Raw genomic sequence first — 22,113 nt, 5'->3', positions numbered from 1 at the left:
ACTTTTATTTAATTGATGATGATGCTCTATATATCTGGGTCATCCTTGTAGAGATACAATAGCTGTAATAAAGAGTTTATTGAGGGCCTGGGATGGTGGCTCAGCAGTAGAGCATGTGCCTAGCACGTGTGAGGTGCTGGGTTCGATCCTCAGCACCCCATAAAAATAATTAAATAAAATAAAGGTATTGTGTCCAACTGCAATTAAAAAATATTTTTAAAATATTTATTTCTTTAGTTTTTTTAGGTGGACACAGTAATTTTATTTCACATTTATGTGGTGCTGAGAATCGAACCCAGTGCCTCACACATGCTAGGCGAGTACGCTACCACTTGAGCCACATCCCCAGCCCCTAAAAAATATATTTTTAAAAAAACAAAATTTATTGAGGGCTGTGGTTGTGGCTCAGTTGTAGAGTGCTTGCCAATCTACATGTGAGGCACTGGGTTCAATCCTCAGAACCACATAAAAAATAAATAAATTTAAAAAATTTATTTTAAAAAAAGAATTAACTTAGTACCTTCTATCCTCACAAACATCTTGGAAACTGAGTTTCGATAGCCCTATTTCATGATGAAAGAAATTCAAGTTGAATGGCCTTACATGATTCTTGCAATGTCACCCAATTATTGAGCAGAAGGTTTGAATCTGACCCCAGCCTCCCTCCCTCGAACCCCTCACTCTCTCAGCTCTGTCTCCCTTCTCCTTGGCTGAAATGCTGAGGAGCATGTCTTCGCATCCTGTCCTTCCAACCTCCCTTGGAAATCATTTCCTAACAGCAAACTGCCCAAATAATGCTGTAGTTTGTTTCCAAAAAAGAATATTGGCCTTCAGAGCAGGCTCCTTCTATCAGCTTTCTACTTCTAGAAAGCACTGCAGGATTCTCTGTTCAGAGCTCATATACCCGTCAAAAGAGAGTCCACGATTTATCCCTCGTGATGGTTCACATTCCCCCACACTGATGTCAGGTGCTCTCAGAAATTGAAATGCAGGAGTTCCCTTGATGCCAGTGTATTAGATCGGTGGCTGTCATGATAAGACGTCTCCTCGGAATTACAGGGACAAAGCTATGGGACAGCCACCAGGCCACCCTCACAGCTTCTGTGCTTATCAACATCCTCGCGGGTGGTATCAGATTTTCCAGGGTTGTTTTAATTTTGTAGAGTGGTCCTGGGAATTGAGAGGGTCTCTGAGGAAGTGCCTTCCTTAAGTCATAAGTTCTAAAGGGAGGTCGCCCACACCCACCCATCTGGCAGTCAAATCCCTTCAGCCAGAGACAGGGAATTCTGGAGGCCTAAGAAGGACATGCGCAAATATTCCTTGCCTCTATCTTTTCGATATGGGATTTGGAGTCCTTTCCTGTCAATCACCATTCAGTGTCTTTTAGAAGCTCCAAATGGAAGGAAAACAGCTTTGGTGAACCACACTCTTCTGGTATTAAATGTCCCCTATTGTTTCCCAATATCCATAGTAACATTTCATCCTCTGTCCACCCTCAGTGACTTCCATTTGGGGAAACATCTTGACTCTGTCCTTACTTGGTGCATGAATTTGACATTCACTTGATGCTCTCCGCAGTTTACAGAGCCTGTGCTCCCTACCAGCTTCAACTAATTCTAAAATGTCACGGTTTCTGTTAAAATGCTTCCCGCGACTGCCAGAGTAAGCAAACAGATTTTTCTTTTCCTGTGTGTGCTGTGAGCTCATGGCATGAAGAAGCTTTTGGTTTTAAAGTGGACTTCTGGTCTTACCATGGGAAGAGTGGTTATCTTTATCCACTTGCCTTCCTGAGAATTTCAGAGGATGAGATTTCAGCATCTGACTGTGGCCCTTGTCACCCAACCCCCAGACTTTATGTCTTTCTCAACTTCTCCTCACCTCCATGGCAGTCCAACAGCTCCTCCTCCATGTGTTTCTGGAGCATCTCCCCAGGGTTCAGCTGCCTTCACTGAGCCTTCCCTCCTCCCTCTAGCTGCCTGGGGCGTGTGCACTTGTGAATTATATTCAGTCTGTTTTCAGGCTTAGATTTAGGACTTTCCACAGTCAGTTGCTGACTTCATCTGCTAATAATTAGTCCAAGTTTTCCCCATGTCCCCCACATTGGGGTACTGCATATCCTAGTCACCCAGAATATGTGGGTCCTTGTCTGTCTGTTGACATCCTAAGTATCAGTGCTGAATATTTCTCCACTTTCCTCTACCCTGGGGATGAACTCTTATGAACTACATTAATTAGTTTCCCTTGCCCTCTGGGTTACGACTAGGCTTTGCTAAGGGGGACCAGGAGGATATTAAGAGGCACTAGAAGGGGACGGAGTCCCTGACTCCCTGTGCAAATAACCACAGCTTCTCTCTACCCACTGTAACTTCAGCATATCTATCCTCCTGGGCTCTAAGTGCTGGGCCATATTGGCTCATGCCTGTAATCTCAGCTGCTTGAGAAACTGAGGCAGGAGGATTGCAAGTTCAAATACAGCCTGGGCAACTTAGCAAGACCCTGTCTCAAAATAAAATTTAGAAGGAATTGGGGATGTAGTTCAGAGGTATAGTGTTTGTCTATTATGAATGCAGCTCTGGGTTCAATTACCAGTACTGCAAAATAATAACAATAATAATAATAGTAACAATTCTTCAAGTTGACTTCTTAAAATGTCCCATCTGTTTCCTACAAGAACTCTGGCAGGTACAGCACACTACAGGCCTAGTTTATTCAGGAAATTTGCTGATTTTCATTCAGTCAGTAAAAAAATAAATATATGTTTATATATATTATTTTTTCATCTTCTATTTGGTGCTATATTATAGGCACTGGTGACAGAATGTGCAGCAAAACAGAGGTCCTGCCTTCAGGAGGTTACAGTGTAACAAGGGAAATGTGAAACAGTCAATTATAACAAAGGATGGGACAAGTATGGTAAGGGCTGGATGGAGAACACACAACATGGGGACTTAGTGTAGGGGTCTGAGAGGTCACTCAGTGACATGATCTCTCCACTGTTTCTTTGTCCTTTTGTTGTAGCACTCAGTGCATTCTATGTTGTTATTACTCCTGTACACTTTTTCTCTGCTCCCACTGAGCTTTGTGAGAGCTTTTGGAGAGCAGAGGTTGTGTCTTTTTACCTTTATGTCTGCCTCAGGCCTTAGCCATTGCCTAGAATATTGTAGAGGCTCAATAAGCGTCCAGTCAAATTGGATTGAAACTTCAGAACACTGTGGACCTCAGCTCCAGCCCACCACTGAGGGCTTTATGATATCAAGCTGGATGATAATGAGTTCCAACCCATTCTGAGCCACTGAAGTAACAGAAAACAGTCTTTATAAACTAGTGTAGAAAGAAAATCATTGCACAGGAAGGAGCCTTCTAAACATGAGCAAAGAATTTGATAGATATTGTCAACACACACTGTTTGGGATGTTTGCCAAAAGGCATAGGAGCCATTAATTGGGGTAATAGTTGAGTTTTCTTTTATACTTTTCTTTCTTTTTTGCCCCACTCACTTGTGTTCTGTTTAATAGCACCATGGCTGAACTCAGCATGGAATGAAAGAAAAAGAGGCAAACACAAACTCTGCTCCAGAGCAAGGAGATTGGGAGTGTGTAGGGGCAAACCCTCTGGTTAAGTTTTTAAAATTTAGGTTAGGAGAAAGTCCACTCAACATCCTGAGGCAGTGAAGTTCTGCAGAATGAGTATCCAAGGACAAGAAGTGGGAGAAGAAAAGAAAACCCTGACAGTGTGGTTACCAGAAGTTCATAGAAATGTACCTCTCCTTCCCCAAAGGAAATATTGAATAAAACAATAATTGTCTTTTTATAATATATGGTTTATCACAAGGCAAATAAGGGAACTTTTTAGAGGTAAAAAAGGATAAAGTGAGTATCCACAGAGATAAGAAAGCTTATGTGTCAATTCCTGGTTGCCTAGAACAAGGATTGTAAGAAGCAGTGAGTTCACCTAGAACAGGTGCAAAATGTGGGGCTGCTAGTATCCTCAGGTAATGTATTAATTAACTTTAGACTTATTAAGATAAATATGTGATGTCTAATTTCTACAGTCTCTATTGGAAGAATTAAAATAAACTGTAACTTCCAAACAGGGGTACGGGCTGGGACAGGGGAATGAGAGGAGGAGGAAAAATCAATGCAAAAGAGGCAAGAGAGAAAGAAAAAAGAATTCTTTTAATTTAAAAATGGACAAATTGAGAGCAAAAGTTAAGATTGTATAAATGAATCCAATTTAACAATAATCACGATTTGCATAAATGGATTATAGTCTCCAGTTAAAAATCAAAGAATCTTAAACTAGATTTTGAAACTCACTTATAAACTATTCATAAGAGAAACCCCTAAGAATATCAGGACAGAGAAAGACTGAAAGTAAAATGAGAGGGAAAGGCATACTGGGGCCACACTGAATGAAGTAGGTGTGGCTACATTAAATATTAGGAAAAGCTAGTACTAAAATGTGTAGGCTTCAGTACAAAAGCAATTTCAATATAGAGAGAGGGTTACATGTAATAAAATTTCAATTTCCCAGGAAGACAGAATTCTGTATTTATATACCCCTAATAGCATAAATTTTGAAATATATAAAAAGGAAATTTCTAGAACTACAGGAAAAGGAAACATGTCCAAAATCACAGAGGGATATTTTCACACATCTCTCCCAAAATTGATGGATAGATAGATAATGAATCAGTAAGGAGTTAAAAGGTTTGAAGATCACAATTAACAAGCTCAAGCTAATGGACACACACAGAGTCCTGAGAGCACATTCTTTTCATGTAGTACACTTGAAACATTTATGAAAATGGATCGTATTATAGACCATGGAGCAAATCTCAGCAAAATTCAAAGAATGTGTCACTTTGTCTAATAGTTATGTTAGAAGTTAATAATTAGAATTAAGTTAGAAGTTAATAACAAAATAAAAACAAGGAAACTCCATATTTTTTGAAAATTATTGTTAAAAATATTCAAATTCATGAGTCAAAGAAAAAATCAAACTTGAAATTAGTAAATATATATATATATATATATAATTGAACAATCATGAAAATATTGATCAGAATAAAGCTAAAGCACAGTTAAGGGGAAGATTGTGGCCTTCCTGCTCATGCTAGAGACAAAGAAAATCTACAAAATAATAAACTGAGGATTCAACTCAAGAAATTAGGGGGAAAAAAAGAAGTTAGAAAAAGAAAATAAACCAAAGAAATAATGGAAATAATAAATCTAAAAACAGAAATCAATGAAAGAAACCCTACTGTATAATAGAAAGTACCTGAAAGTTGTTATCTTTTTTTTCCTTCAAAAAGCCAACAAAAATGAAATCAGGAATGAAAAAGAGTCACTATAGATCAGCAAACGTTGGCAAAAAATAAAAACAGGATATTGTTGACAATTGTTTGCTGATTATTTTGAATATTTGGTAAAACTCTTAAATTCCTAGCAAAAATGTAATTTCCAAAATTAATTCAAGAAGTACAAATCCAAACATCCCAAATTATCATGAAAGAAATTGAATCATTAGTTAAAATTGTTACCATAATGCAAGCATCAGATTTATGTGGTTTTGTAAAAAGTTCTACGAAATAATCAAGAAATAAATAATTCTAATCTTACATTAGATTCCAGAATGTAGAGAAAGAAGGAACTCCATTTTATGAATCAGATATACACTTTTCACTAAAAGCGGATAACCATAAATAGAAAAGGCGAGTTTGTAAATGTACAATTTACAATAACCCCAAAGCATATAATCGATCCAGGAAATAAAACCACCAAAATGTGCAAATTCTTGTACTATGAGAATATTTTTTAAGTTACAGAAGACTTAAGTAAATAAAAACACACATCAGTACACTATTTTTATTGATGAGAATACACAACATCCTAATAAAATGACATAGCATTCTCCCTGAATAGATACATGGATTAACACAACTCTCGTTTTTTTTTTTTTTTTTGGTAGAATGTTAAAATGATTCTGAGATTTATCTGGAAAAGCAAAGATTAAGAATAACCAAAATATTCCTGAAGGAGAGGGAAGGGAAGGTGAGGGAACTTGCCCTGGCAGATGTCAAGGATTAGCAGGCGATAGCAGTGAAGATAGTGTGGCCTCGCCACAGAGGTCAGCCAGCAACCACTGCAGCAGAATTAGCCCAAAGGAGCCTTCACTTTTTTTTTTTTAATAAACTTTTTTTTCTTAGTTGTAGACAGGAACAATATCTTTTATTTTATGAATTTATTTTTATGTGGTGCTGAGGATCGAACCCAGGGTCTCGCACATGCTACACGAGTGCTCTACCACTGAGCTACAACCCCAGCCCAAGGAGCACTACATATAAATAAATAAAATAAATGTTCATTGACACCTAAAAATTTAAAAAAAAAAAAGAAGGAGCCTTCACTTTTAAGGAAACTTGATACAAGGCAAAACTAATGCTGCAGGTGATGGGCAAGGAGGATGCACTAGTTAAAAAATGTTCCTGAACACCTAAAACGTAAAAGTAGAAGCCTACCTCATATCCTGCATAAGAATCCATTCTAATTCTAGATAGATGGAGATCTTAAAAGTTAAAATCCAAACTTTAAAAATTTTACAAGAAAACACAGGAGAATTCTGATTCTAAGGTAGGGAAGCATTTCTTAAAGAAGACATGCTAAATGAAAATCATAAAGGAAACAATAAATTCAACTACATTGAAAATAAAAGCATTTAGTGATCAAAACACATGCTAAACAAGGGGGGGAAAGTTGAGTCACAAACAACTGGAAAATAATACATATACAAGCTTCATAACAACATAAGAGTAGCAACACAAACAGATCAAAAACATATCATATTAAAAATCAAGAAGAAACAAATAAATCAACTGAAAAATTGTCAAAAGACCTGAACAGGCATTTCACAAAAGAGAAAATATAATGACCCAAAAATTCGTATAATAATATGTGCTCATTCCCATTAATAATTTTTAAAAATGAGGTAACATTTTATACTCACCAAATTAGCAAAAATTACTTTGAGGATACCAAGTGCTGGAGAGGGTATGAGGCAAGAGAAGGACTCATACACTGATGGTGGAAGTGTGAATTGAAAAGGAAAATCTTTTGGAATTACATGGTAAGTTGAATACAGGCATACCCTACAGTCCAGCAATTCCACTTTTACATTTTGGCCCTAGAGAATGTTGATGGCACATATAATAATAGGTAACTGGAAAAACCTTAGTACCCAATGTCAGGAAAAGGGATAAAGACAGTGAGTAATGAATAGCAAGAAGAAAAAAAAAGAAAGAAAAGGAAACAGTACAGCTATACATGATAACAGGTAGATTTTACATGTTCAAGTGAAAAAAACAAGATGAAGAAATACATCTGAAGTATATGGTTCAAAAGCTGGCAATATTATAGTGCGTGTATGCGTACAGGTGCACACGCAGGACAGGAAGGGATCTGAAATAGGAAGTGGGGGTACAAAAAAATTGGCCTTCAAAGATACTGGAAATATTTTCCTTGTGTTGAATTATGGACATATGTGTACTTTTTATATCATCGCCCTTGGTAATATACATTTTTGTTCTCTGTACTCTTCTATATGTATGGTGTGTTTCATAATAAAACAAACTGCTGGAGGCTGAAGAATCGCAACTATCCACAAGATGGGCCTAGTAGGTTTTCAAGGATGAGCAAGACTGGAAGTTTCCCTGAGGCTTTGATTCAAGACTAAAACTAGTGAAAAGTGAGAAGAAAGCTTTTAAGTGGGGCAGAGACTCCTGCTGGTGTCCTTGGAGGTTGCTGGGTATTTCATGACTGCAGGAAGTAAACAAGTGATTTGAGGAGGAAAACTTGAGCAAAGGAGTATTGACTTTCTTTTGTATCCAGGAAGGTACATTACTTACACTCTTGCAGACACAAAGATGCTCTTTTATAAATATGAAGACATCTGTATCAGTGACTCATACAAATGAAAGTTTATTTTCCCTCAAATGGCAGGGAGTCCAGAAGTAGGCAGGACAGAGTTCGTTGGTTGGTTAGCAGTAGTTTCTCAATCCAGACTCTGCTGTCTTTCCACTCTGCCATGTGGAGCTTGTGGGCTTTTTTGCCCCTGGCATCTCCTAACTTCTCATCTGACTTTAATGCAGCATTAGAGACGTTTTCCCAACTCTTTTGTCAGCAAAGCAAAGGTTTTCCAAGAACGTGCCCACAACCTGTCCCTCATATCCTCATAGTCAGAATGTTGTCACTTCTTGCTGCAAGAGAGCCTGGGGAAGTACTTATTTTTCCACTGCAGCTGGTATATAGGAGCAGACAAAGGGAGGGGGTAAGGGTAGCAGTGGTTTCTCAACAATCTATCCATATTCCACTCAGAGTTCTTTCTCTTTCTTCCCCAGGAGCCAGTCTGCGTGATGACTTGTATAAATATTTCGCCTTCCATCACTCCCATGGAGATACCATGACCGTCATGGATCCAAAGCAGATGAACATTGCTGCCGCCGTTTGGGCTGTTGTCTCTTACGTTGTTGCAGACATGGAAGAAATGCTACCCAGGTCCTAACAACAGTGAGGACCAGGGCACTCTCATCCTTTCTAGCCAGGAATCCTGGGTCTGCAGCTTCAAGAAAATGTCCTTCACCAAGCAGATTTATATGATTCATCTTCAGAACACAACTTTTTTATACTTTCTGTCATGCTCTGTCTTAATGCTTCCTGAAATGTTTCTAGAATAAGGAATAACCCCCATCACCACCTAGAATCGCCATATGGAAGGAATCACAGGGAGGGCATTTCTTTATGCCACCTTTTAAAAATATTATTTCTACTTTGAAAACAAATGCTGAATGAATCTTTGGAAGACCTGCAGTTTTTATGGGTTTGCTTATGAATATTAAATATAATGATCGATTGTTACGTTTATGTTATTTATTGAAGGAGTAGATGAATTACAAATTCCTCTTAATATCTTAATTGAATGTATGGATGCATTTGGCTTTCTAACTTGCACATGTTTATAGTATATGAGCTTTCAATGAGATATGGAATTTTTAAATTAGCAAGAAAGAAAGATGTCCCCATTTGGAAAAAATCAAGGATGTATAATCCAATTACCTTATTAAATGTGAGTACTAGGATCCATTATTAGATAAATAATAATGCCTATACACATGTACATTTTATATATTTCACACACTTGAAGGAAGTTATGGCTTATTTATACTTTATTGAGATTGAAGCTGAAGAAAGGGCAGATAATATCTTCATAGGGTTCTATAGAGCAAAAGCAATTGCCCTCATCTACTCTACAGACAATCTCTACCATTCCTTCTATACAATACCAAGTATTAAATAAAGAATTACAAAATATACCCAAAAAGGCAAGAAAAAAATAAACTCATTGTCAGAAGAGAAAGCAATGAAAAGAACTGCATTTAGAGGCAACCCAGGACTTTTAACTATCAGAGAGGGCATTTAACATAACTGTGATTAATATGTTAAGAATCTAGTGTGAGAAGTGGACTATGCACAAGAACAGAGAATTTCAGCAGAGAGATGAAAACTATAAAACAGAATCAAATGCAAATACTCACATAAAAAATACAATGACATAAATTTAAGAATTTTTCTGTTGGCTCATCAGACTAGACAAGGTTGAAGAAAGAATCAATGAAATTGAATACGGGTCAATAGAAATTATTCAAATTAAAACACTAAGAGAAAAAAAAAAGAGAGGAAAAATATGCCAGAATGGATCACCTAAGAACTATAAGACAATGTCAAAAGATCTGATATACATGTAATGTATTTGGATGACAAGAAGGAGTAGGAGGAGGAGGGGAAGGGAAAGGCGGGAGGAGGAGGAGAAATAATCAGTTTTGTTAGTAATATTTAAAAGAACTGAAAGACAGAGTAGGGTCTTTCATTTCTGTCAAGGTAGCAGACCAATACTCTGGCTTTTTTAATACTGAAAACAGCTAGAAATGCTAGATAACGTGAGACTGTATGAATGTGGTGATTAAAAATATGTGAAGACATGTCCCAAGAGAGATACACAGAGCATTCAACCATTTTCTCTTTGAGAAAATCTGAAGAATGGATGTGGAAAATCTAAATCTCATTTTTTTCAGACTTTTCAAGCTTGGAGAACTGTAAACAAATCCCAGATCCTGCCACATTAGGGATACTAGAAAATTCCCACAAAAATGAGACCTAAAAAGATTATACCTCAATACCACAGTGAACTAAAAATAACTCTGAGGGCTTCAAGGAAAATCACCACAAGTAAATAAGTAAGTGCTGAGTAGAGGGTCCCAAGAAATTTCCATAGATACAATTACAAAAAATATGAAGTCACAAGCAAAAGCAAAAAACAAACTGGAACCATAACATTCTGAACTTTCACTCAGAATGCAAACCAAAAATACTACAACAGAATTAACCCACAGTGTCCTCTGATAATTGGAATTTTTAGGCTGAGTGTTTTTATAAACTATTTCCATCAGGTTTAAGGAAGTAAACTAAGGGATTGAAAATAAAGAGCAAAGGATTATGAAAAAAATAGCACATTGTAAAAAGAACTAAAGAGAACTTCTAGAAATATGGAATATAGTAAGTGATATTTTAAAATTAAGGGACCTATTTAGTGAGAAATCATGAACTGAAAGGTTATAGTTAAGACATTAATGAAAATTTACCTCAGAAAGATAAATATTTGAAAAATATGAAAGGTTAAGAATATATAATATATACATGATATATAATATAATAAAAACATATATATACACATGTATACACATATACAAACATACACATATATAAAGGATAAACTTACATAAAGAAATAATCTTACATAAAGAAATGATAGAAAATGTCAAGAAATAGTGAAATATATCAGTCACAGAATCAAGAAACTTGATGAATGCCAGAAAGAATAAATTAAGATATGAAGAGATTATAGGCCTCAAAATGCCAAGAGAAAGTATTTGAACTCAGAGAGAAGAGATGGATTGTCTTAAAAGATGCAATAATTAGACTCTTAGCTAACTTCTTAATAACACAACCAAACCAGAAGTCAGTGAAATATCTTCAATGTGCTGATGTACAGGGGTCCCTGTTATGTTTTGAGTTCAATCTTGAATGTGTTTTTTCTTTCTTTCTTTCCCTCTCTCTCTCTCCTTTTTCTTCCTTCTCTTCCTCCCCTCCCAAACCACCAAGGAAAACAATATTTATGTTCTTCCCTTAATGTTCTTCCTACTCTAGGTCAGGTTATCTGTCCTTTAACTCACTGACCACAAGAATGGAGAAATCCACCCCTGGGAACTGGTACCAACAGGTCTGAGCCTTGGCTCTCTCAAGACCACCAGCTGGACATTAATTGATAATCCTACTGATAATTACTGATAATCCTACTCAGAGCCTAGTCCTTGTGTTCCCCCTTTAAAAGCCCTGTGACCCCTTGAGAAGTGGATCAGCAAGCTTTGGGACCTTTGTCCACGGCCCTCCTCCTTTGCAGGAAAATTAATAAGGCAGCTTTTTAATTTTGTCTCAAAAACTTTTGTCCTTGTTCTTTGGTATGGCACCAGGGACAAGCACTGAACTTTTGGTATCACTGAGAGACAAATATCTACCTCAAAATTCTGTGGTTGCTGAAAACACTTTGCAAAATCAAGGACAAAATAAGGATATTTCCAGAGCAAAAAAAAATTGAAGAGAATTTACCACCATCATCTTCACTAAAAGAAACCTGCCAAAGTATACTCCCAGCAAGATTGAGTGATCCTAGAGTGAACCCTAACATGGAGTACAAGCTGTCCAGGAGCCTGGGTCTCAGCCCAAGGCTTGGTGTGCTCTTTCAGGTCTGTGACCAATGACAGACCCATGGTGTGGCAGGCGTCCTGAGAAAAGACTGCCCTCCCCACTCCAGACAGTGCACCCTCACTGCAGGATGCTTTTCCAGAGGGAGTTCCTGGGCCGGCCATGCTCACTTGCATATCTGCATTCTTATCCCAGATTCCTCCATGAGGCCTCCTGTCCTTATGAGGAAGACGCTTTCCTCCGCTCTGACTTCATACTTTTCCACCTCTGCCTTCTTTCTCCCACTGCTCAGTTCCACATACATAAAAGTACCAGAAATCTTTTTGTCCAGGGCTCCTCAGCATGGAGGTGCCTCCCTACCACATCTGCATTGTTTCACCTGACCCCGCCCTGGTGACACTCTAGGGAAAGAAGACAGAATATCAGGTAACTGGCACCTATTTCTGCCTCTTGCTTCTGGTCAGTGAGTGACTAAGTCTTGTTACTTCCAATTTGCTCATTGTCCTAATGGACCATCTCAACCTACCAGTCTGATAGAAGTTAATAGGAAAAAAAGGTGGTGATCGTTTTAAACAAATATGGGTCAAATAAAACAATGATAATGTGATATTCAAAAAGAAAACAATATGGGGACTGGGGTTGTGGCTCAGTGGTAGAGTGCTCGTCTAGCATGTGTGAGAAACTGGGTTGGATCCTCAGTAACAAATAAAAATAAATAAATAAAATAAAGCTATTGTGTCCATCTATAACTAAAAAAAAGACATTTTTTTTAAAAAAGGAGACACTTAACTAAAAAACATATGAATAAGAAGGAAAGTTATTGGAATTAATGGTCTAAGGTGCTTGAAATGCCCTAAAAGAGAATAAAGATATTGTCTAACTTCAGGCTATGCTAAGTTAGATATGAATGTAAATTTTCTAAAGTAGCCACCAAAAAAAGTCAAATTAGAATGTATAACAATAGAACAACCCCCAACACAAGGAATGAGAACAAAGGACTAACAAATTTGACATTGAATTCAGGGACTACGATGCCACTAATCAACTAAAAAATATTCTTACCATATAGGTAAAATATTGAGAAATAAGAAATGGCTAAATGCAATTAATAAGGGACTACTAAGTAACCCATATGACACAGAAGAAACCATTCAATGAAATTAAAACATTTACAACTGAATAATAGCACACACAAACATCTCTATATCAAAACTTGTGGGATGCAGGTAAGCAATTTGTTAGAGGCATGTTTACAATTCTAAATGATGAAATAAAAGGCAAGAAAAAAAGAGAGCTAATTCAATTTAAGAAGGAAAAGGAATAGGAGGGATAGAAAGGTTTAGGCAGGAAATATGGAAACTCCTTATGGTGCTTTGGGTAGTACCATCTGTATGGTATCCTCACAAAAGGAGACAATGATCACAAATGGAAACTTGGATTGGAAGACATCACTAAGAGATCCAGTTGATTAGTAATTCCTGCTGCAATGGCCCCAGGGAAAGACAAGGAGCTGTTTAACTGATTAGTAGTGGTCATGTGGCTTACAAAAGGGTGTCTTCCTAAAGGGTGTCTTCCAATCCAAACCAAAGATGGTCACTTTCAGGATCCTGTTGTGTTGAAAAAAATGTGCACCCTAATTTTTCAATCAAGCAATGAAGTAAAATTACAGAAGCATTTAGTTTACAGCTAATTTTGACCCACTCCTAGTGTGCAATACTTCTGTATACTCAATGCCTGGTAAATTATGAGGCTTCATCTCCGCCTGGAGGAACAGAAAACTATTTCTGTCTTTGTGTGATGTGAGTTCCTGGTGCTATTCCTTCCATTCCTTTCAGCTGGGTCTTTCCCCAGTCTCTGATAGTTTCCTCAAATGCATGCACCAATGAGTGGTTAGCTGAAGATAGGAGTCAGGTGGGCAGACCTTCTGTGGATCTCTGACATCCTTTCTCTGTGTAGCCCTAGTCTCTCCAAGACCATGTCCCGTGAACTTCAGCTACCACCACCTCCATGGATGTTCTAGTTCCTCTCCTCACTCATGGCGGGCTCTTCCTGGGTGTTCATTCCCTGCACTGTAACTGAAAACTACCAACGAAGTTCTCAAAGGTCATCACGGGCTCACCTCATTTTTTTTACTGTCTCTGGGCATCATTTTCCTTCATTTCCTGATGTATGGTATTTTTTAAAAATTTATTTCATTTAGTTGGTTTGATTTTAAATTGTTTCTATGCATAAACACAAGTCTGGTTCTTATTACCCTTGCTTGGTTAAAAGTCAGTGCTTGGTCACTAAATTTTGTCTAATTACTACACCCATATTTTTTTTTTTTTTTGCATTTAGTACATTTTGACTAATTCTTTTCTCACTACTTTATTCCAATCTGAGAACATAGATTATCAGGAATTTCAAGAACTGCCAAAGACTGAACTATCAAAAATTGTCATAAAAGGAATTATTCGTTTGTTTAAAAAAAATAATATATCATTTGAGTGGTGGGCTACTCCCTGCACATCCAGCTGCTTTCTGATTTGACTTGAGGGTTAAATTGCTTTTCTGATTCATTCTGGCTGAGTAGACTTAAGTGCAGATTGAGAAGAGAAAACCATTTAAATATTGTATAATAGGAAAAGGGTGAAATCTGGAACAGAAAAAGAATAGATTAGGAGGAAAGGAGGCTGATGGCTGATGTTGCCCTTGAAATTGCTAAGATGTGGTTTCTGAGGGTTCTAGTGTGTCTGTGAATGATTTGGTGTTTAAGTTCCCTGGAGTGTTCCACCTTCCTCTCAATAATTACACTAACGACATCAAGAGTGTTTTGAAAATTCTCATGTGTCTACCCTGCATACATTACAGCGCCACGTGGTCTTATTTGCTCAGTATGCGCTGTTCATAATAATTTGAGATGCTTCCCATTTACCTTGAGTAAATATCAAACAGATCTTGATATCTATATCTGTCTCATGAAATATACATCTTCTCTAACTGAGCCCAAATGATTAATTTACAGCTATGTGATGATTAGCATAAAAATCTCATCACGACACAAGATAGAAATGTTATCACTAATTGCCATTTGAAGTGAAGAATGTTTGCTGCATAGAAATTAATGATGCATGCTCACTTCTCAATTCTCCGTTAAACCCGAAAACCCAGGACGGTTTGGGGAGCGGAAAGAAATTACCTTTGAAGTTTGTTTTTCCTTTTGTCCTCTCCCTTAGATGCTTCACAGTTAACCAAAGGAAGGAAGGGAGGCAATGGTTAATGGAGTTTTGTACATAAAACGAGACAGATGAACTCAGCTCTCAATCAGATCTTCCAATCAATTGATTCCTCAACTCCAGGCAAAGACCTTTCCCCTGGACAATTAGGACCTCCTGTGGCCTGGAAACTTAACAGATAAATATTCATAGGTTTGCAGCATATCCTAAGGGTGCTCAAGTGCTTAGGAAAATCTGACATTCTTAATACGATTACTGGTCATTTCAGGTCTGCTCAAGCAGCCACACAATTATCTACAAGTTTGGTGGTCCCTCACGAATCTATGCTTTATTTGCCAGATTTAAAGAATACTTAGCTGGGCTGTAGACCTTGATGATAAAGTCACGTCCTGATTAATTAATTCTCTTAATTCCAAGTATCAGCTAGTCCATCCCAGAGATTTCCGCCAAGCTGAGCTTGTCTCTGATCCTGTGCCAGGCCATCCACACCATCTTCATCCTTATCACTAATACCCACCCTGGGCAAACGATGCTGCTAAGAATTCCTCAGTGAATTCTTACACTATAAGTTGGTCCCATTTTAACACCATTTAAAGATGAGAAAACCTAATTATTTATCAAATATGACTGAAATCTAGAAAATTCACACTGAGTATCATCCCCAAACATGCACTCTCTGGGTGGAGACCCATCCAATCTTTACACTGTGGATAGATACCTTTTATCTAGTGCCATTTTCATCTCAAGAATTAGAAAGTGGATTTAACACTACCACACTTTCACCAAGGAAAGAGGGTCCCTGCCCTGCACCCTGTGTTTTAGAGAGACTAACAAATCACAGAAATACACCAATAATAAATGTATGGAGGGGGCTGGGGATATAGCTCAGTTGGTAGAGTGCTTGCCTTGCATGCACAAGGCCTTGGGTTCAATCCCCGGCATCAAAAAATAAATAAATAAATAAAATTAAATAAATAAGTGTATTGAGGGACACACGGATATTTCTGTTACCAGAGAGCCAGCATTCAGGGCCAACACAGTGTGACTCAGGACTTAGCCTACACGTTCAAGCTCCAAAAAAGGGGGTCCTCAGGTCCTGTCTTTGAGAGAAGACTATGTCTCAATGCTGTGAAGAAAGACGCTGCTGCAGAGCTTGAAGATTTGAGAAAGAAGAAAAAGCAAATTCATTAACTTGTCAAATCTTTCCTGTTAGCCTGAAAGTAGTAGGTTCTTACATAATAAGGTTTTGTTTCCTGGCAGCCTCAAGCTTCTTCTGTCTTCTTGATTCTCGGCATGTTCCCATTTGTGATTCTGAAGGTATTCATGAGTTAGCAGGGCATTAGCAACAGTTGAACATGGTGGTGTTTTGCATTATTTATTATTTGCAACATTAAATAATTTGCCTTCCTTATAAACTTGAGTATGTGTTAGTCTAGGCATAATACTTCTGAAATGTAATATCCATAACTTATATTGTCAACTTCATTGGCATGCCATACTAGAAATGCAAATAGTTTTATTTTATACAATTAATAATATTCAACAAACATCTTAAAATTTAAGTAGTAAATGTTTATTTAAATATTTTTTATTTGGGGGCTGGTGTTGTGGCTTAGTGGCAGAGCACTTGCGTAGCATGTGTGAGGCACTGAGTTCGATTCTCAGCACCATGTATCAATAAATAAAATAAAGTTCCACTGACATCTAAAATAATATTTAAAATAAATATTTTTATTTTCACATCTGATATTCATTAATTATAATTTACATTTCCTAATGTAATAATTAATCATTAAAATATTTTAAAATTTTAAAAAGTAAGATAAAATTTACCATCTTAGCCATTTTTAATTGTACAGTTGAGTGGCCTTAAGTACATTCATTTTGCTGTGCAACTATTACTACCATTTCCAGAGCTCTTTTCATCTTGCAAAACTGAAACTCTGTACCCACTGAGCAGTAACTTCCTGTTACCCCCTCATCTCAACCTCTGGGCAACCACTATTCTACCTTATGTCTTTAAGTTGACTGCTTTAGGTACCTCAAATAAGTGGAAGAATCATACAGTATCTGTCTGTGTTGACTAGTTTATTTCATGTAGCTCTATGTTCTTTTTTTTTTTCAGGGGGAGCTTAACAGAGATTGAACCCATGGGTGTTTAACCACTGAGCCACTTCCTTAGCCCATTTTTTTTTCATATTTTATTTAGAGATGGGTTCTCACTGAGTTGCTTAGAGCCTCAATAAGTTGCTGAGGCTGGCTTTGAACTTGTGATCCTCCTGCCTCAGCCTCCCAAGTCTCTTGGATATAGGCCTGAGTCACTGTGCGGCTAGCATAACATTCTTAAGGTTTATTCATGTTATAGTATGTGTCATAATTCCCTTCTTTCTCAGACTGAATGATATTCATTGTATGTATATAACACATTTTACTTATCTCTTCATCCACTGATGAGCACTTGGATTGCTTCCACTTTTTAGCATTTTGCAATAATTCTGCTATGATCAAAAGTATAAAGTACCTTTTTGAGATACTGTTTTCAATTCCTTTGGGAATATACCCAGAAATGGAATTGCTGGATCAAATATGGTAATTCTATTTTTAATTCCTCTTACTTTAAAAGTCAATTTTGAATATTTTAGAAGAAAGAGAGCCTTTTAGAAAACATACAAAGTATTTTTACATCTACTTTATATCTTATTGAGTGTATTCAAATGTTCTTAATTATTATACAAATTAATTTTAATTTATAATATTTTAATTTGTGACACATTGGTGTTATTGTCAACAAAAATACAAGTTGTTTTAAAAATAATAATTTTGTTAAAGTAAAGATATGAAAAATTTTATGAAATTATGCATTTTTATTACTCATTCACCTAATACTGGCTCATCAATAAATGCAAATTATGCATTTTTTATTATTCATTCACATGCTACTGGCCCATCAATAAGATACCCAGGCATGGCAAATAATAATTAAATTCACTACCTTTGATACTTTTCCAACTTTCAGTAATCATCAATGTGTATTTTTCAAAGCAATATGCTAAACATATAGTTTAACAGTCTGTTAGTTTTCCTTTATAATGTTTAAATATTTACACATAAAAATTCTCTCTCACAATCAAGAAGACCAGAAATCGCCAGGCTGAACAGCTCTGCAGCTCAGTGCTCCCCTCCCCAGAGCTTCCCAGACATTACTGGTAGGCTCAGATTTGATGGCACAAATACAATAGATTTCTCATCAACAGAAGTTATACTCTGATGAGACAACTCACTCCCTACATTGCAGCCAGAATATCTATCATTACAAACTGTGCACTCACTTGCTTGGAGTTCTTCATGAACTTCCCTTTGAACTTGGAATAAATTTCCAATAAAGTTCATTATGTGAAGGGCCCACACGTTCTTGCCCTGCCTTCCTAGCTAGACTCAGTTTTTACTATCCTCCTCTTTACTCTAGACACATTGGTGTTTGGGGTTTGTTTTGGGTTTTTTGTGTATTTTTCTTATTGTTGTTGGTGGTGGTGTTTTTGTTTTTGTTTTCCTAGTTCTTCCAACATATCCCTTTCTGCTCTGTGATATTTTTCCCCTTCCCCTTCTTTGTCTAGTTAACTCCTGCCTATCCATCAGACTCATCTCCCAGGTCATTCCTTCAGGAAATACCCTTTGAATTTTTTAACTAGATAGATCTTAACTTTAACAAAAATAATTACCATGATGGTCATGCATAAAAACGAACATGTGTTGAGTGTTTGCTATCCAACCATCCAAGAAGTATGCACTTCACAAGTATTAAGTCTTTGAATTTCCACAAAACCTGCCCTCCTCTCTTACAAATAATTAAGTCAAGATTAGACATGTTAAGTCACTTGCCCAAGTTTACATTGCTAATTAGAAGTAGGCCTACGATTTTAATCAAGACCATGTAACACTGTTATTTAACCACGGTGCCATATTGGTTTTCTCCGGTAAAGGCCCTGGTTCAAGATTTATATACTAATCCTAGGTGATTGTGAAGTTCCTATCATGTGCAAGTCACTGTAAGGCACTGAACAAACAAGATATCCCTATGAAATTGAACAGGTTCTGTGATGGAGAGGAAGTGGGGATGGCCAGCTATTGACAGGATGGATCTAGATGGCCTCTAAAGAGAGGACATTTGAACTGAGTCCTGAAGGATGATGGACTAGAAAGAGCTAGTTGTCCTTCAAAATTATGGCCTTACTATAATAATAGAGACCCTACATTTTAACCGGAGTAAGGATTATATTCCCCTACCACACCTTGGGATTAGATGTAGTCATGTGACCTAATACCAGCTAATGAGTCATAACAGCGAGTGGAATGAGAAATTTCCAGCAAGACTCCTTAAGGAGACTTAGGGGTGGGAATTCTCTTTTCCTCCCCATCCGAGACAGCAGACTTGGATCGTGCAGTGAATTAGGGGATGGAAGTCATACAGCAGCAGAGAGGCAGACAGGAAGGGGGTCCCTTTGCTCTGGGCTGACCACCTCAGATAAACTTCGGTGACATCATGCTTCCTTCCAAAGGATGATTGGACTCCTTTATCCTTCTGAAGATACACTGCTGCTACTTGTGCAGTGCAGATGACAAGCTTCAGACACAAGCTTTGACCACAGTGGTGGTTAATAAAACATCATCAAGAAGTCACTACAGACCCCCTGCGTTGCCTCTGACTCCCAGTCACAGGAAGTGGCCAGTTTCCCTTTCTCTCGGGCACGTCTCTGGAAGGCAACTGGAAGGTGTTTGGTACACTGGAGGGGCCACGCGCTTGATCAGATGACACCTGCCAAACAGCCAGATTAAAAAGTGCTGCAATGCAGATCTCTGAGAAATGCCCCCCTGACACAGCAGTGATTTCACAAACACATTCAAGTGCTTAGATAAAAGCTTTTGATGTCCCTGATCTTTGCACTTCCAAATGGTGGCTGAACAAACAAAAATCGGTCTTCTTTGAAATCCTTCAAAGCAGTGAAATCGCCTAAATCAGTTTGTTGACTATTCTTTAACTTCCAAAGGTCAGGGGAGGTTTTCTGTTTGTTCATCTTTCCAGAGACACTTTCACATTCTCTTCTATGTACCTTTGTTCTAGGAAATCTACATCCATAATTTAGCCGTTTGATATACAAATTGGAATTCTCCATAAAGACAGCCAATTTTCCTGAAAAGTGAGAATGATTACTTTCAACAGTTGCGTAAACATTCTATTAGGAAATGGTAAATAGAATTTACCATCATGGCAGTAGATGATCAAAGGCAGGAACTGATTCCTTTTTTTTAATTGGTACATTATGATTTTACTTTTTTTCTCTCTAGCTTCCACCTATGAGAGAGAATATATAATCATTGACTTTCTGAATCTGACTTATCTTGCTCAACTTGATGGTCTCCAGTTCCATCTATTCTCCTGCAAATAATAAAATTTCATTCTTCTTTGCGGCTGAATAAGAGTTCATTGTGTACATATACACACCACATTTTCTTTAGCCATTCATCTGCTGACTGACACCTGGCCTGGTTCTGTAACTTGGCTATTGTGAATTGCACGGCTATAAACATGGACATGGTGTATCACTATAGTATGCTGACTTTAATTCTTCATGATAAATACCGAGGTGTGGTATAGCTGGACCATATGGTGTTTCCATTTCTAGAGTTTCAAGGAAACTTCATAGTGATTTCCATAGAAGTTGTACTAATTTACAACCCCACCAACAGTGCACAAGGGTTCCTTTTTCCCCACAACCTTACCAGCATCTACTCTTACTTGGATTCTGACTGCCACTCTGACTGAAGTGAGATGAAATTTCAGTGTAATTTTGATTTGCATTTCTAGGATTCTAAAAAAACACATTTTTCATCTATGTGTTAATCATTTAAATTTCTTCTTTTGATAAATGTCTGTTTAATTTATTTGCCCAGTTATTGACTAGGAATTTTGGGGAGCTTCAGTTTTTTGAGCTCTTTATATATTCTGAATAGTAATCCCCTGTTGAAGAGTAGCTAGCAAAGATTTTCCCCCATTTTCCCTAATTCTGTAGGCTTCACACTCTTGTTTCCTGTACTGTACAGAAGCTTTTTAATTTCACATCATGCCATTTTATTAATTCTTGTTATTATTAATTCTTGGTATTATTTCCAGAGCTTTAGGAATCCTAGTGAGCAAGTCTGCCTGCATCTATATGTTTAATGTTAACTCTGTGTTTTCTTCTAGCAGTTTCAAAGTTTCTGGTAGAATTCCCAAATCTCACCCACTTTGAGTTGACTTTGTCAGGATGAGAGAAGGGATCTATTTTCATTCTCCTATGTATAATATCAAGTTTTCTCAGCACCATTTATTTAAAAGCATTTTCTCCAATTTATGTTTTTGGTACCTTCGCCAAATATCAGATGACTGTACCTATGTGAAGCTGTCTCTGTCTTCTATTCTGTTTCATTGATCTATATGTCTGTTCTATGCCAGTACCATGTTGTTTTTGTTACTATAACTCTGCATTATAATTTGAAATCAGGTATTGTGATGCCTCTAGCTTTGCTTTTGGCTAGGTATTGCTTTGGCTATTCTATATCTTTCTTCCACATGAGTTTTAGGACAATTCTTTTTTTCTAATTTTGTGAAGAATTTAATTGGTATTTTGGTGGGGATTGCATTAATCTGTAGATCACTTTTGGTAATGTGTGGCCATTTTTTCTGTTGATCCATGAACATGGGATATTTCCATCTTCTATTATCTTCTATTTCTTGTTTTCAGTATGCTGTCATGTTATTGTACAGGCCTTATACCTCTTTCATCAGATTAATTTCTAGATATTTCTTATGGGCTACTGTGAGTGGAATTGTTTTCCTGATTTCTTTTTTAGCAGGATTTTTTATTGGTATATAGAAAAACTATATTTGTATGTTGACTTTGTATCCTACAACATTGATGAATTTATTTATCAGCTCTAAAAAGTTTTCTGGTGAAGTTTCTTTTGTTTTGTTTTTGTTTTTTCCGAATCTTTTGAGTATAGGATCATATCATCTGCAAACAGTGGTGATTTGACTTCTTCCTTTTTCA

At 37.1% G+C, this 22,113-nt stretch overlaps 1 protein-coding gene across 3 annotated transcripts in view; it reads left to right on the top strand.

The window, feature by feature from the left end:
• Cpq (carboxypeptidase Q) overlaps nt 1–8,912 on the top strand; it is a 441,872-nt gene extending 432,960 nt beyond the window's left edge. For all 3 annotated transcript variants that reach the window (XM_040293837.2, XM_078016890.1, XM_021725165.3), the window contains exon 8: nt 8,396–8,912. In XM_040293837.2, the coding sequence (XP_040149771.1) occupies nt 8,396–8,559 (164 nt within the window). In that variant the 3' untranslated portion in view covers nt 8,560–8,912. The remainder of the gene's footprint in view (nt 1–8,395) is intronic.
• Nucleotides 8,913–22,113: the final 13,201 nt, after the last annotated feature.

This window comes from Ictidomys tridecemlineatus, chromosome 7 (assembly GCF_052094955.1).
Source record: "Ictidomys tridecemlineatus isolate mIctTri1 chromosome 7, mIctTri1.hap1, whole genome shotgun sequence".
Classification (NCBI taxonomy): Eukaryota; Metazoa; Chordata; class Mammalia; order Rodentia; family Sciuridae; genus Ictidomys; species Ictidomys tridecemlineatus.
Note: the sequence above shows the minus strand (reverse complement) of the source record. Positions and strands in the feature narration are given on the sequence as shown.